Here is a 17,637-nt window from a genome sequence, read left to right as displayed (position 1 = left end):
GCCAAAGGATCCTTCATATTGCTCAAGTAATTCGATTTTTATAGTTGTTCTGTTAAATCTCAATATACTGAATCTACCCTACAAAAATGTTGAGTTTACGTTTTATTATTCATAGTAGTTTGAAAAGGATTCTTGAAAAAATCGAAGAATAAACTAGTCAGTCAATCAATAATATTAAACTCCTATTAGATGGCAAGCACTGTGCTAAATGCTGGTGATATGAAAAAAGGACAAAAAAAACAAAAAACAAAAAACCAACAAACCAGTCCCTGCTCTCAAAGAGCTTAACGACAAGCAAGCAAATATGCACAAACAAGCTATATACAGGATAAATAGGAAATAATTTAATTAACAGAGGAAAAACAATAGAATTAAGAGAGATTGGGAAAGACTTCCTTAGGAGATAGGATACTGGGTGCGATTTAAAGGAAGCCAGGAGATAAAGATATGAAAGGACAGCATTCCAGACTTGGGGTAAAGAAGAGAAAATGTAGTGTCAAGACATGGAGCCTTGTTCCAGGAGGCCAGGGTCACTATATCAAGAGCATGTGGCAGGAGTAAGGCATAAAAAGACTGGAAAGGTAGAAGGGGACTAGGACATAAAGGTCTTTGAACGCCAAATAGAGAATTGTGTATTTGATCCTGAAAGTGAAAGGGAGTCACTGTAGTTGACTGACTAGGAGAGTGACACAGTCAGACCCACACTTTAGGAAAATCACTCTTAACTAAATGGAAAATGGATCCAAGTGGGGGGAGACTTGAGGCAGGGTGACTCACCAACAAGCTATTGCAATAATCTAGATGTGAGGTAAGGTCCTTCACCAGAGTGGTAGTACTGTGAGAGGAGAGAAAAAGGGAATATTTGAGAGATACTGCAAAGGTGAAACTGACAGCCCTTGATAAAGGGGTGGTGAGAGAGTAAGGAGTTGAGAACAACCCTTAGATGTGAGCCTGAGAGCTCCTAAAGCAGGAATATCATTAGTAAAAGAAGAAAGCAAATTGCCATAGTAATCCACAAATAATAATGAATGTTGTTTGACTTTTATTATGATACAGTAAAGGAAAATGTTGTATAAATACAATAATTTCTTAATGTAGACGTCTTTAAAATTGATTTTTAAAAACTACTCATTGTGCTCATAAACCAAGAATATCATCACAATCTAAAACATCAAAAACTGCAAGTGTCTCCCTAACCAAACTAAAAAAAAAAAAAAATCCATCAAATTTTATAGTTAATAGTGCATTTCTGAATTGGTATTCCATAACAATCAAAAACTCTATAAGCATATTAAAAATATTCCCTGAATGTTGGAGGGGACGTGGGAAAGCTGAGACGATAATCCACTGTTGGTGGAGTTATAAAAAGATGCAACCATTTTGGAGAGCAATTTGGAACTATGCCCAAAGAGCTACAGAATTGTGTATACCCTTTGATCCAGCAATACCCCTGCTAGGTTTATATCCCAAAGACATCCCCAAAAAGAAAAAAAGACTTATTTGTACAAAAATATTTATAGCAGCTCTTTTTGTGGTGGCTAAGAACTGGAAATCAAAGGAATGCCCATCAATTGGGGAATGGCTAAACAAACTGGTAAATGATGGTGATAGAATATTAATGTGCTATAAGAAATGACAAGCAGGATGACTTCAGAAAGGCCTGAAAAGACATGTTATGAAATGATATATTGTGCAGAGAGACAGAAATATTGTTTGATGAAGAACTGATCTAAAACAATCCCAAAGGACTATTGATGAAACATACTATCCACCTCCAAAGAAAGAACTGATATTGATGGAACAGACTGAAGCATGCTATTTTTTACTTTCTTTCATTTTTTTCTTTTAATCAATTTTTCTTATACAAAATGACAAATATGGTAATGTTTTACATCAACATATATGTATAATCAATATGTGATTGTTTGCTGCCTCAGGGATGGAGGAGGGGAGGGAGGGAAAGAAGGATAAAAATTGGAACCCAAAACTATAAATAAAAATGTTTATTATTAAATAAAAATAAAAATATTTCCTGACCCCCTCCCCAAATACTGTGCTAGGTGAGTGTCAGTTTCATTCTTTAAAGAACAATACTATTGTAAAATCTCCATATTCCTAAAAACTATCAAGCAAACCTAGGTTAGACAAACATGTTAACAAATGTTTTAATCATTTAATAAACCAAAAGGATACTGGTCGGTTTGGGGCCGTCGAAAGTTCTCCGGAAGGTTAGCTTCATAGAGCATTCTTGCCTTTGTATTTCCCATATCTTGCATGCACTGAAATTTTAAAATTTTTTAAATTGGTTAGAGATAAAACATTATAAATAACTCCCCATTTGAATACTTTTAAATAACAGACATGGAGAGTCTTCACTTATAACATATATTTCTTTTCAATAGAAAAATAATTTTAAATTAAAGCTATAAAATTAATCTGTTTATGACACATGGTATATTTCCATAGCTTTAGACACAGTAATATCTTTTAGTTTAAAAAAATAAAATAAATGGACTAGTCTCACAACAACTGTGTCCTGTATATGTCTGTTTCCATGAAGAAAATAATATCATATGAATATATATTATTGACTAAAGCATTTTAGGTGGGTTTTTTTTAAAGGACAAACATGAAAATTTAACACATTCTCTCTGGCATATATTTCTACAGATTCATAAGAAATAACCCAAAGAAAAAAGTATATTAATACAACTTTTTTCATCAGTTCTAAAATACTGGCAACATTGGTATTCAATGCAAACTTACCCATCATCTTCATATCTTATCCTGAATTATCTAAAGATAAACACAAGGGGACAGCTAGGTGGTGCAGTGGATAGAGCACTGGCCCTGGAATCAGGAGGACCTGAGTTCAAATCCAACCTTAGACAGTTGGCAAGTCACTTAACCCCAATTGCCTCACCCCCAAAAATAAAATAAAATAAACACAAGGGAGTGGGATGAAGAGGAAAAGAAGCTATTGGTTATCCTGTCTGATTGGTGGCACCATAGTGTGGAGGGGGGGAAGTAACAAATTTAGATTTAGAAGATTCTTACAACTGGAAAGAAACTTATAAGCTATCTAGTCCAACACACAACTAAGCATGAATTTACCTCTAAAATTTGTAGTGTAATGGTCACTGAGACTCCATTTGAAGATGTCCAGTGATGAGGAACTAATTGACCAACTAATACATTTCAAAACCTAGGTTCAACAACCTTACACAAGTCATTTAACTTCCCTTTAAATTTAGTTTTCTCACTTGTAATATGGGGACACTAAAGAGCTGAAAGGGATAATATGAGAAAATGCTTTGAAAATAGTAAAGTACTATTTGAATGTTATACTGTACTTTATTTTCATGTACAGACTAATAACAGTAATAATAGCTAACATTTATAGAGCTTCCTATGTGCCAGGCAGTACGCTTAGTGCTTTACAATTAACATCTCATTTGATCTTCACAACAACCATGGGAGGTAGGAGCTATTATCCTTATTTTACATGTGAGGGAACTGAGGCAAATAGAGTTTGAGTGACTTGCCCAGGATAGCATAGCCAGTATGTGATGATTCATTTGAACTCTGCTACTGTCTTCACCTAGAAGACCACAGTGGGCCAACCCCCCCCCCAATTTAGTAATTAATGAATCAAGTTTAAACACAAGGATATAAATAATTTTAAACTTAGAAAATTTTAGTGGTTGTCTGAAGCATGTAAGATCAATACAATATCACAGCCAAAGGTGGACCAAATACACACTGGGCCATAAATTAAGTTGGTACTCGCACAAAATTCTCTCTATTTTTAAGTGAGGCATTTGGGGTTAAGTGACTTGCCCAGGGTCACACAGCTAGTAAGTGTCAAGTGTCTGAAGCCGGATTTGAACTCAGGTACTCCTGACTCCAGGGCCGGTGCTCTATCCACTACGCCACCTAGCTGCCCACAAAATTCTCTTAAAAGGGCTTTATAAGAAATAATTAGCCCATACTTCAAAAGTAGTATTGCTATGAAGCCGAGTTAATTACCTAAAAGTATGGTACTATCTGCTTTCTAATAATATTTCTTGAGGTAAAACAAAACTTGGTCGAGAAGGTAAAATGTAAAGGAAGAACAGAACAATCTGGAAAGAAGAGGTAGAGAAGGATAACTTCAACATCCAATTTCTCGACAAGTTACTTTCCCAAATATCTTTGTTTCTGTGTGCTTAAGTTGTCCTAATTGGTATATTTGGGAAAATGGCAATGTGATGGCATTTTCTAAATTACAAATTTATTCAGAAAATATTCATGTGCAGACTGTAATGTCATATAAAGCAGTATGATACCAAAAAGAATGTGTTACATAATTCTTTACTCATAATGTCACATTCTTTCTTTACTCATTACTGGTGACTTCTTTTCCAAAGTTACCAATGATCTCAACTGCCAACTCTAACTGCCTTTTTGCAGTCCTCATACTTCTTTATCCCTCTGCAAGCTTTGACACTGAATCTTATTCTCCAAGATACTCTCTTCTTTCTAGATTTTCATAACACTGCTCTCTCCTGGTTTTCCTACTCCCTCTTTGGCTGGCTCCTTTTCAGTCTTCACTGGATCTTCATTCAAGTGATGCCCATTAATCTAATCCTGTGTGTGTGGTGAGCATTCACAAGGTTCTGTCTGTAGCCCTTTTCTCTTTTGTCTAGCTTCTATTTCTCTTGGTGATCTCATCCGTTCCCAAGGATTCAATTAACATCTCTATGCAGATGATTTATTTGTCCAGGCCTAACCTCTCTCCTAATCTCCAGTCTCACATCAGCAACTGTCTACTGGATAACTGGAACTGGATGATTGGTAGGCATCTCAAACTGAGCATATCCACAACTAAATTATTTTACCCCCAAACCCTCCTCTCTTCCCAACTTCTTTATCACTGACAAGTAATCCTCTCAGTGACCCAGATTGACAACCATGTCATCCATGACTCCTTACTTACATTCACCAATCTGTTGCCAAGTCAATCATTTCTAACTTTTTGACATCTCTTGCATACATTTCCTTCTCTCTACTCATACATATGCCACCCTTGTGCAGGCCCTTATCAACTCAAACCTGGACTACTGAAAGAATTATGGTTGGTCTGCTTCATTTACCCATTCCAGTCTATTATCCGCTCAGCTGCCAAAATGATCTTTAACTTCAGGACTGACCGTGTCATCTCACCACTCAATAAATTCCAGTGCTCCCTACCAAGTCCAAGATCAAATATAAAATTCTCTGGCTTTTAAAGCTCTACACAAACTACCCTCCTTCCTTCCTACCTTCGTCTTCCTGTACTTTTACTTCCTTTCACCTATTTCATGATACAGCAGCATTGGCCTTCTTGCTACTGTGCCTTGAACAGAACAATTCTATGTCCTGACGTCATGCTTCTTCACTGGGTGTTCTAAAATTTTCTCTCTCCTTAGCTCTCTGGTGGCTCTGCTTCCTTGAAGGCCTAGCTCAGATTCCATCTTCTTGCATGGATCACACTCAAACATGTGCAAGCATACACACATGTATGCATATGTGCTCTCACTTGCGCGCTCTCTCTCTTTCTTCTTCCCTCCCTCAGTCCCTCCTACTTGTTTCCCTCTGTGTATATATACGGTTATCCCTTCCTCACTGTGACTTTTCCCATCATGGTTTCAATATATCACAAGTTTGCAGAAGAAATTAAATAGGAATTTGGGGGGAGTTTTGTGGAAGCTACAAACACAGGAAAAATTTAGAAACTCAGAAATGCATAAAATATAGGTATAGTATTGCATAATATAATATTGAGGGGAAAAAAGAAATCTGTAAAGCCAGACTTCTCTAATACAAAGGAAGAACCAAAAAAAAGGTATGCAAATTTTCCAGATGTGGAAGGTATAACTGTGTGCATGTGTGTGCATGTGTGTGCATGTGTGTGCATGTGTGTGTGTGAGAGAGAGAGAGAGAGAGAGAGAGAGAGAGAGAGAGAGAGAGAGAGATGTAAAGAATTGTTATTTGAGGTTTTATGCCTCGGTGTGCACTGGCCTGGGGCTCCACAAACCGCATGGTGCTCCACCCACTGGTTGTAGCCTTTGCCATGACGCTGGCACCTCATATCATCACCACTCCCAGACGGCTACTTGGGCCTGGCAAAATTATAATGATTGGAAGCCTAGTGAGATCAGTCATGTGACTGTCAGAGCAGCCATCCCATTGGCTGGGGCTGTGTGTGGGGGTTTTTCTGGGATTGGGGAAGGAGAATTGGGCATTCTAGCTGGACACTGCAAAGACAGGAGGTCTGCTGTGTATTCTCGGATGATTCCTGGGCTGTGGTATCTTTTGAGGTTGTATAATTTCCCTTTTCCCATTTTATTTCCTTTCCCTTGATCCTACTGATCCTGTTTATGTGTGTGTGTTGTTTTTGTTTTTAAGTTCGTTCTTGTTAAAATAAATCCTGTTCTGTTTTGAGGGAGGCTGCCTGTCTCCTTCCTTGCCCCAATATTACCGCGAGCCTCTTAGCTAACACTCCCCAATTAAAAATTGGTCCCCACAGAGAGAGAGAATATTGCACATAACTGTTTTCTTGTTGTCTCTGCCAAAAGAATGTGAACTCTTTGAGGTCAGGATTATTGTTTTGCCTTTAGCATAATGCCTTGTATATAGTTAGTGATGAATAAATGCTTGAACTAACTAAGAGAAATAAGCGTGATGTATTTGATGTAGAATTTTTTAATCTTTGCACATAAATAAATCCGGCTTTTTAAATGACTAAGTTTGAAAAATATTTGATACAAAAAATATTTATAGAATAATAGAAACCAAAGAAATTAACCCAGAAATATATTTATAGAACAAAAGTAGTAAAATTAATTAGCTGAATTAAATACACTCTAGGGCTTTCAACTCTAGATCTATGATTCCACTTGTTTTATAAGGCTGAAGGAGAAAATTATTTTCTGATTTTAACTTCAGGAATTGGCAGGTTAGCTATAGAACACATTGGACTCTTCTGAACAATATAAATTAGAAAAACTTTTAATGACATTTTACTGTGTCAGCAAGTTGATAAGACAAGGCCATATTTGTATGTACTATTTGTTGATTTTATAAGAGAAGTGAAAATAGCCTGTACTCAATACATCAAGAATCACTGCTTAAGGAAAACAGTACAACATATAATTTTATCTGCCTTAATTTAAGCATGCCATTTACTTGATCATTAAACAGTAACTCAATAAGAAGCCATGCGGAAGCATTTTGTAAATTATAAAGCATGATACAAATTATTATATTTGATGATATATAGAACACTCAATGACAGAAGATAAATTTTAACAAACATGGCCAAATCTAAGATTTTTATCCATTTACTATGTATTTGGCCAGTCAGACAGAAAATAAAAATAATACTGTTTCAAAGTTCTGTTGTGGTAATACTGAGAACATTATGGTATAATATGACTTCAGAAAGGAAGCATTAAGATGCAGGTTTAGGGCTCAAGTAAAGTTCTTTTTTGGCTCTTGAGTTGAATTCAGAAAGGTTAGTTGACTAGTCTGCACTGTTACATATATTTCAACATGGAAATGATAAATATAGTACATCAAAATGAATAAGTCTCCCCCTGCCCCAGACTATGAGGATTAAGCGACTTGCCCAGGGTCACACAGCTAGTGTTAAGTGTCTAAGACCAGATTTGAACTCCCATCCTCCTGAATCCAAGGCCAGTGCTTTATCCACTGTACCACCTAGCTGCCCCCATGAGTAAATCTTGATATGAAAAACACTTGGTTCATAGCCAACACAACTATGGCAACATGAGCCAAATAGGTGGTTAATTTAATCTCTACTTTGTAGAGGAAGCAAATATTAATTATATGACTTGGTCATATAATTCATCAATAACAAGAAAAGCTAAATTGTTATTTTTCTAATTTCTTAGGCATTCCAGAATATTCCACTGTTCAATAATATAATGATAATATCGGAGGTTTAATAAGGAAAATTTCTTCAATTTAGCTTTTTTCCCCACTTCAGTTCTGTATTCCAAATTGTCTAATCTAAAGCAAAGACTTCACTTCTATAAACTCACTTCTTCAAGCTACAAATGTCAAATCCTGGCTGTTCCCATTTCTTGGGGGGTGGGGGGGAGGATTATCAGGAGGTAGAGGCTTCACAGCAATAATTTTTTTAAGAACTAGAAGGACCTTAGAAACCACCTAGCTCCAGGGTAGTACACTGGAAAGAACCCTGGATGACTGTCTTTAGAGTCTGAGGACCCAAATTCCAATCCTCTAACATTTAATAGCTTTGTGACATTTGGGTAAGACCTGTAACTTCCTTCAATTCTCTCAGCTTTAAACTGGGGAGGTGGGTTGATTAAATTGCCTGTGCAGTCCTAGGTCTATGATCCTATAATTACTATACTTTTTTTGTATTTTGGTGCTTTTTGTCCACCCCTGCCAGACTGAACCTTTCCCTGTAATAAAGAACAGTTAAGCATCACTTCCCACCCCCTAAAAGATAGGCTTCACCTGACAATGTATACAATAAATAACCCCCTCTGGCAAAAGGATGAAGATATTTTCATTACCTGTTCTACAAGGGAAAAGGCTCAATTCTTGACCTAGAAAAGAACTAAGAAATCATCCAGTATACCACTCCACCTTTGATTTAACAAATGAGGAAAGTAGCCCAATCAAACTTCCCTATAGCATTATATATTATCTTATATGATTCTCATCCTCACATTGTGAGGTAGACACTATTATTATCACCATTCTACAAATGGGCAGAATCTGTAGTCTCAACTAAGACTAAGAGAGGTTTAGTGATTTGCCCAGGGTCACTCAGCTGGTAAATGTCTGAGGCAGCATTTGAACTGAGGTTTTCCTGGTTCCAGGTCCAGCAGTTTATCCACTCTATGTCCTAGCAGCATCATAGCAAAGAGCTAGAACTAAAATCCAGGTCTCTTGACTTCTTGTCTTCTTTCATACTGAAAAATTTCAAATATTGCAAGTAATAGGAATTCTGAAATTTCACACTCAGGGTAGGAGCCCATAAAAGTATTTCCTGTTGTATAATCAGCAAAACATTGGATTTATTTTGCTTTTATAGCTGCTAGAAGTGCATTGTTAGGAGACCAAAAAAAGTTGCTGGAAATTAAAGGTGCAATTTCCCTGGTACGCTGAGGAGAAAGCAGATTGGTTGTAGAGAAATGGGGCTGATAAACAGTATGCATTTATTTCAGAACAAAAACTAAGCTTTTTCTCATATTTATCTTCATACTACAAAGCCTCTTGTCTCAAGCAGCAAGGGATTTGAGTTAAGAGTAATGACAGGCTATAGGAAATACTAGTCTCGTTTCTGAGAGCAAAGTAATCCATAGGGAATAATCTTCCTAATTTTTAAATGGAGAAAAATATAATTCTTAAAAACTTTGCTTATTCCTACAGGAAGAACATGCCTGTACCTCTAAGAATAAAATTTAACTAAAAACATATGCTAACAAGTAATCCAAACACTGTAATTTCAAAGCCACTGATAATTCTTCCATTTCCATAAGTCACTATCACTTGGTTAATTATATCAGAAGTCACTGTAACCTAATTATTAACTGAATTCTTCAAGCTTAAAGTACAGCATGAAAAAAGGAAAACTTTGTTCCATTTAAATCAAGTGTTCTACTATTTCTTCTGCACTGGACAAGTATCTTCATTAACTTATGCAACAGTCACATACAAAGCACCTTTTATATACAAACTATTGTAATGGGCAGTGGGGATGCGAATACAAGACTCCCCCAACCATGAAAATAATCTATGAGAAATCAAATCCATTTTGGTTCAAACATAAGATATACAGTGGAGAGTCATTATGAGATAAAATGGAAAAGATAAACTGTAGAGGGCTTTCAAAACAAGGCAATAAAGAACCTATGAAGGTTTCTGAGGGCAGGAGTGCCATAATTAGGAGAATACAATGGGAAACCTATACTTGGGAAGCAGTGGAAAGAATGGATTGGAGGGAAGAAAAATGAGAGTGAGACTAGTTTAGGGGGTATTAAAAGGATTTAATAGAAAAGACTACCTAAACTGGGGTGGTTACTGTGAGAGTGGGAAGGAGGATACAGATGGAAGAAGCATTTAATATGTAAAACTACCAGGATTTGGCAATTAAATGAATGTAGAATGATTCAGAGAGGAATCAAAGATCACTTTAAAACCGGGTCTAACCAGGTCATTCTCTTGCTTTATAAACTCCAGTGGCTCCCTATTACTTGTAGGTTCAAATATAAATTCCTCTGGCATTTAAAGTCCTTCATAAGCTAGCTCCAACTCACCTTTGTAGCCTTATTATATATTACTCATCTTCATATACTATTTGGTCAAGCTAAACTAGTAGCAGAAATTTTTTCTGTTCCTCAGAGGCCACTGCATCTCCCATCTCCATCCTTTGCATCTGTTCCTCATGCCTGGAATACACTCTTCTCACCTCTGCTTCTTTGGAATTCCTATTTTCAAAGCTCAGCTCCAACACCATGTCCCCATGGAGTATTTCCTAACAGTAATCTAGGCAAGAAGTGATGTGAGCATGAACCAAAATGTTTCTGTGTAAGTAAACAGAAGGTGTCAGGTGCAGAAGTAGAAATAGCAAGATTTGGTAAGTGACCAGACATACGGGGTGAGAGGTAATGATGAGTCATGGATAATCCAAGGTGAGGAAACTATGGGGCAACTTGGACCATTGAGAAGTTTAGAAGAGGGGTGGGTTTGGATAGAAAGAAAATGAGTTTTGTTTTGGACATGTGGAGTTTGAAATGTCTTTGGGACAACCAGTTGGAAATGTCCAATAGGCAAAAGACATACAGCTGCATCTCAGGAGAGAGAGTAAGACTGGATATATCAAACTGAAAGTAATCTGCAGAGAGATGATTAAACCCATGGAAAATGACAAAATCTCCAAGAGAGTTTAGAGAGAGGAGAGAGTGCAGGGCAGAACCTTGGGCTTGGGGAACATCCACAGTTGGGGGGGGGGATGATATCAAGGGGTTTGGAAATGAAGAAGAGAGGGGAAGCTCACATCAAATGGCCTCAATTTACTCAGGAAAAAAAAAACACTTAAGTTTCACAGCTGTGAAGGGGAAGGAGATGTGGGAGCCTTGAGTACCAAAATGACTTGAAATAGCTTCTATGGGAAGTGAGATGAAGGATCAGGGAAAAATAAAGGAATTGCTTAATTGAAGTGAAGACAATGAAGTTAGGTAACATAAATTTATAATGTACTCAACGTTGTATGACCTTCTCCAGCTCTAATTAGCAGAGAGTAAGGAGAGATAGAATGATGTTATAGTCTATAGAGTCTCCCAGGGAGAAGAGCAATATCAGAGCATTTTGGCCAGAAACCCTAAGGGTCTTCCCTGCCCAGATTGTTGGTTTGTTTGTTTTGGTTTGGTTTTTTGTACTAGGTAAAGGAGGCCATGCTTTGCCTCATTTCCTGCCCAGCCTTAATCACTGAATGGGGTGTTGCCTCAGAGACTTGGGAAAGAGTTTTAAAAGGCCAAGGTCTCCACTGCATCTGGGGTCATCTCCAGTCCTCCTAATACATATCTTGCTACTGGACCCAGATGGCTCTGAAGAAAGAGTGAGGTTGGTGACTTTGCACAGCCCTCCCTCACTTAAATTCAATTCACTGCAAGTCATTATATATCACTTCCCCAATGTCATGGCCCTCTTTGAGAACAAAGGACAAACAACAAAGTTTTTGATTAAAAAGCATAACTTGTGGGGGGCAGTTAGGTGGAGGAGTGGTTAAAGCAGTGGCCCTGGATTCAGGCGTACCTGAGTTCAAATCTGGCCTCAGACACTTGACACTTACTAGCTGAGTGACCCTGGGCAAGTCACTTAACCCCCATTGCCCCGCAAAAAAAAAAAAAAAAAAAAGAACTTGTGAATAATGGTGAGATACAGGATGTAACTATCTCCTTATGTAATTGGAGAAAAGGGGGAGACTGTGGGATTTAGGACACTAAGGAATTGGAAGGTTATAAAGACATATTTTATATATGCTTGATTCTTCCACAAAATCCTTGTAAGAAGAGTATGTAAAATGATCATAAATCCAAAGACCTTCATACACTAACTTAATGGAGTTCTATTATTCAGGCCAACCTTCCTTTCTGAATGTTTTACACAGTTCCATATTAACCAAGATAGCACAGCGGATGAAGAGCTGGGCCTAGAATCAGGAAGACTGGAGTTCAAATCCTGTCTCAGACACTTAGTAGCTGTGTGACCCTGGGCAAGTCACCTAAACCTGTTTGCCTCGGTTTCTTCATTCATAAAGCTGGAGAAGGAAATGGCAAACCACTTCTGAGAAAATCATTATTAATAATGGATTTCATGGGTGACTCAGATCAGTCCTTCCCCTACCCACCCCCAGAAAGTCCTATTTTCCTGGTCTGGGGCAAACCCAAGGAAACAAAAGAAAGGGAGATAGACTCTTTTGTCTAGCTCAGTGAAGGATGGATGGGATCAAACAGATAATAAACTTTTCAAAAAGGAACTTGAATGAGGGTTTTTCCCTGATGTCATGTGTGGAGTTCATTTTAATTTAGACCACCCTCAAGTCATGTCAACCAATGGAATTGAATGATGCTAACCAATTAGCTTTGATCAATGTATAAGGACTGACCTCTATCAAAAGGATAAAAACTCTTGGAAAAGGCCAAGAGCTGTCTCTTGGCTACCCCTCTGGGCTCTGGACTCTAGGCTCTGAGCTCTCCCTCTTAGGACAGCGTTAAGTCTGGAGGCCCAAGACCATGAGAAGAAAGTCCAGACATATGGTCAATCTCTTACTGGTATATAATATTAATAAATAATATGCTTAACCAAAACTTAGGTAGCAATAGCAATTATTATAGAAAACACAGCTTTAGCAATTAATTAGAAAACACACACTCCAGTATCTTTGCTAAGAAAGCCCCAAAGAGGATCATGAAGAGTCAGATATGACTCAAACAAGTAAAGATATACTTATGACCAAAAGAACAGCAAAATCCCATTTTATAAGTTCTCTGTGATGCAAAAGGACTTAAAACCTTCTGTCATGTTGGAGAATCTAAGCTCCTTGGGGGCAATAACTGAGTCTAGAAGTGCCTGGCACATAGGAGGCATGTGCCTGTTGGTTGATCGCCATAGTGATGATCATTTCTCCAGATATTCAGCAGACACTACTAGCTAGAAAAGTCACATGAAAACTAATCATGCTTGCTTGTTCAGGAATAAAATGTTACAACAGAAAAGTGCAGTATTTCTTTTAAAAAATCAGACCCATCAGTAAGTAGACTGGGCATCACTATAGGACTCTAAAGGGTCTGACTGCTTCACTTATCATCTGATTATGTACCAATTAACATTCGTTAACACATAATGATTGCTTTTTTGAGGTTTGTTTGGTTCCAGTCTAGTCTCCCCTAGAAAAACAAAAGCTCTTCCAGATATGCTTGGTGAAGCTAAAGATATCTGTGGTTCCATAAAAGAAACCAAGATAGTAATGAGCACACTTACAAGTAGAATCATGTATTAAATGAACTAATATGAAACCACATAAAATATTCAAGCAGAATTTCTGCCAATTGTAGGAAACTAGAGATTGTATAACTAGGAAATTAAAAAAGCAGCATCCTGAGAATGGGTATCTTACTGACACAGGTGCATATGATCAAAAGATTTTATCCTAAAGGCACAGAGATATCTCAGTGAACAGTCACAAAAAGCCAAAAGTATTAAAAATGAGATTTTCCTTTAGCCTAAGAAACAATCATGGGAAAATGCTACTCTTTCATGGCATTTCATAGTAGAAGATTTTCTACCTATCAACAAGCATTTAGTAAGCACCTACTATATGCCAGGCATTGTGCAGAGCCCTGAGAATACAAAACAAAAATGAAATAGTGCCTGTCATCAAGGAGATGACTTTTTACATAGATGCTCAAAAACTGAAAAATAATTTCCAAGAAAAGAACATATTCTAAGGAAACTGATTTTTAAAAGGAGAAAAAAATGAGTGAAAATAGTTAATATTCCTTATAAAGGTATACCTAGATGAGTCTTGAGTTAGAAGGTTATCTGTTAGAAAGGTATTCCTTTTTTCAAAATGCTGTGTAAACTTTAGGGTACTATATAAACAGGTTGTTTTTGTCAATATATGTCTAACTTCTATGATGTCTAAAAGAAACTGGTGATGTTTACCTTGGAAAAGAAAAGATTGGGGGGGGGGGAGGTGAGAAGAACACATGATAGTGTCTTCAAAGATTTGAAGAGTGTAACCTGAACAAGGGATCAATTCTGTTTGGCTTCAGGAAATATTAACAATAATAAAAGGGTGGCAATTGCAAAGACAGATTTTAGTTCCAAAGGAAGAACTTTTTTTTTTTTTAAATAAATTATCTACAAGTGCAGAAGCTGACTTGGGAGATAAGTGCTCAGTCATATGGTGGTCATCCAGCAGAGGTAAGATGACTACTTGCTGTAGTTGTAGAGGGGAATCCTGATTGGAATATATTGGACTGATTACCTCTGAGACTTCTAGCAATTTGGGGGAGTTTTGGGTGGTGGGGAGGCACAATTTCTTTTTCCCCTGTCATGGAGTCCATAGCTCTTAAGAACTCAGGTATGAAGTACACTGATAGAACCAGCTCTTTTCATGGACTGCAAAAGGAAAATACTGATATTGAAATAAATTGTGATTTAACTTAAGTGATTAACTTCACTAGTCAAAAAAAAAGTCTATTTTTTCTGGCCAAGTTCTCCAATAGCCAAAAAGCCACCTATTTTTTAGTCGTGTCTTTCTCCTGACTGGTGACCTTTCTCCCTTTTGCCCTCCTCTTTTTCTAAAATGTCCCATACCTTTACATTCTGTCTGGAAGGCTCTAGGCTAGAAACCTCTAATTTCTTATCTTTTTTGGGGGGGAGGGAGCAGGGCAATGAGAACTAAGTGATATGCCCAGGGTCACAGCTAGTGTCAAGTGCCTGAGGCCACATTTGAACTCAGGTCCTCCTGAATCCAGGGCCAGTGCTGCCTCTCCAATTTCTTATCAAACTGGTTCCCCATGTCTAAAGTCACCAGTATTGAAGAACCAGTAAGAGCTACCCTTCCTAGAGAAGACCTGAGCAGCTCTACCCATAGGGCAGTATAGAAAGTAGAAATGCCTGAGCTACACTAGGTATGGTCTCTTAAATTTAATTGCTTACCTGTATCACAAAAAAATTTTGAGTACAGGCACTATATATTTATAAATTATTTACAGGTACTACTCAAATATATCATATACATTATAAAACATGGTCAAATATTTAAAAGAATGAAATAAAGATGAAATAAATATTTTAATTTTAAATTTATTAATAATACAAAAAGCTTTTTTCCTTCACTAAACATTATAGTAAAAATATTTTTTGCAAAAGTTATGTTATCTAATATGCTTTATTGGTTTCTGAAAATACCTGTGTATATCCTGGGAGACAGGCTAAACTTGTAAATAACAGTTTTTAATAATTAATTATTCATTATAAATTCATTATCAATCATTATCAGTGGAGATAGTCAAGAAGGTGAATGTTTTTTAGATCCTTTTATCGAAAGATATAATACAACAAACCAATAATAAGTCAAAACAATGAACAACAGCTTTTCAGTAGTTGTTTATGTATTCACTATACAAAAATTTTTTAAATATTAAAAAATGAGTTTTCTTATTTCCTCAAACTCATTTCTCTCTTATCTTGCAATTATACTTACAAATGGAATCATACTTTAACTTCCTATTCATGTTTGTATTTCACTTATGCTTCTCTGTGGATGTAAAGAACAGCAAAGTGAGCCAGTTTGAATGCGCAAAAGGAAACTGAGTATAAAAAGACTGAAAAGGTAGCTTTGGGCCAAATTGTGATGGGCTGGAAAAGACACCATTTATATTTGATCCTAGAGTCAATAGGGAGCCACTGGAGAGACATGATCATATCAGTACTTCAAAAATCATTTTTTGGGCAGGTATTCAAAGAATGGACAGGAGAGAGAAGAGGAAGGAGGTAGAGAGACCCAATCAGGAGGCCACTACTGTAGTCCAGGAGATATAATAAAAGCCTCAACTAGATCGTGGTAGTGTGAAAAAAGAGATAGGAAAGAGATGTTGGAGAAGGTAGAAATGGAAAGATTGATTAGAAAATTGATTGGCTATGTTGCAATGAGAGAAAGAGAAAGAGCACTGTGGTATCCTTGGAAGAAATATGAAAGTCTAAAAGAAGGATGACTTTCGAGAAAGAGAATGTATGAGGTTTACAATGCAGAACCCAAACTCTATCCCACCCAAAAACAAAGGGGACAGGGAGGGAAAGGAAAAATGTCCTTACTAAGGAAATCATATAAAACTACAATTTCATATAACCTCCTATAGTATAATGCTAAAATATTTCTAACTTTAAAAGGTCTTCTAATTCCATTCTTAGTGCTAATAACTCCAAGTTCCTATAACCTAAAAAATGGTTTTGGAAACCTTCATGTTTTAGAGGGAGTCTGAAGAATTTTAACAGCTTCATCACTTGAAAATAAACATAATTTGCTTGTTTTTTTTATTGGTTCCTAGTGTGTTCAAAGTACTGAGTTGAAATGTATAAAAATAAATGCATTTTAAAGAGATTTTTTAAAACGGGATAAAGAGCAAACGAAGGAAACTAAGAAAAGCAGAAAAAAGACAAGGTAAAACAGGGAACATGGGGCAGCTAGGTGTGGATAGAGCGCCGGAGTCAGGAGTACCTGAGTTCAAACAGATTTACTTAACACTTACTAGCTGTGTGACCCTGGGGAAGTCACTTAACCCCAACTGCCTCGCTAAAACAAAAAACAAAAAAAAGGAGACAAACAAAAGGAATTTGCAACATAAGCAATGTTAATGTCAAATAACAAACAAAAGAGCAAGACATTGTTTCACTGGGTTGTTTCTTTAACTGGGGATAACTCAATAGTGGATAAATTTTTTTTAGACAAAACAAAAATCTTAAGAAAAGCATGGTAATAATGGGCAAGGAAGAATGACAGAAAACAAATTCTCTCAAAACAAGATAATAAAAATCAAGAAGGAAGGCAGGGTTGAAATTAAACAGAAAAAGAAACATAATAGGCAAGTGATCATGTCATGATAAAAGATGCCATTTGGAATATAGGGAGTGTTATCAAGTGATTTACTCAAAAAAGTTTAACTATTGCTCGAGTTTAATTAAAAATAAATTCAAAAGTCTATGGTTTCTATTAACAGAAAAATAAGTACATAATCAAACTTACAGAAGTAAATTTAAATATCCACTCTATATATCCCTTAATAATGTTTATGAAAAAGATCTTTATGGATCATGTGCATTTATAGCTACATGAAATACACCACTAGAAAGCTTTCACTTGCCTGGGGAAAAAAGTTTGATTTTTGTTCCTAAACTCTGTTTTCGGAACTGGGTTCTCTTTCCCTCTATATGTTGATACTCTCCCTTCCTAGGTTTCTTTCAATGTAACATTCTGAGACTGTTAGCAAAATCTGGGAAATTCTTTCTTCAGTCAAGACAGTCAATCCAAGCTATTGCTCCATGTCA

At 36.7% G+C, this 17,637-nt stretch overlaps 1 protein-coding gene across 2 annotated transcripts in view; it reads right to left on the bottom strand.

The window, feature by feature from the left end:
* The window catches only part of SMAP1 (small ArfGAP 1), a 221,375-nt gene that overhangs the window by 110,060 nt on the left and 93,678 nt on the right, over window positions 1-17,637 (bottom strand). For both annotated transcript variants that reach the window (XM_044001349.1, XM_044001350.1), the window contains exon 3: window positions 2,194-2,279. In XM_044001349.1, the coding sequence (XP_043857284.1) occupies window positions 2,194-2,279 (86 nt within the window). The remainder of the gene's footprint in view (window positions 1-2,193; window positions 2,280-17,637) is intronic.

This window comes from Dromiciops gliroides, chromosome 4 (genome assembly GCF_019393635.1).
Source record: "Dromiciops gliroides isolate mDroGli1 chromosome 4, mDroGli1.pri, whole genome shotgun sequence".
NCBI lineage: Eukaryota > Metazoa > Chordata > Mammalia > Microbiotheria > Microbiotheriidae > Dromiciops > Dromiciops gliroides.
The sequence above is the reverse complement of the archived record's forward strand: the minus strand, read 5'-3'. Positions and strand labels throughout refer to the sequence as shown.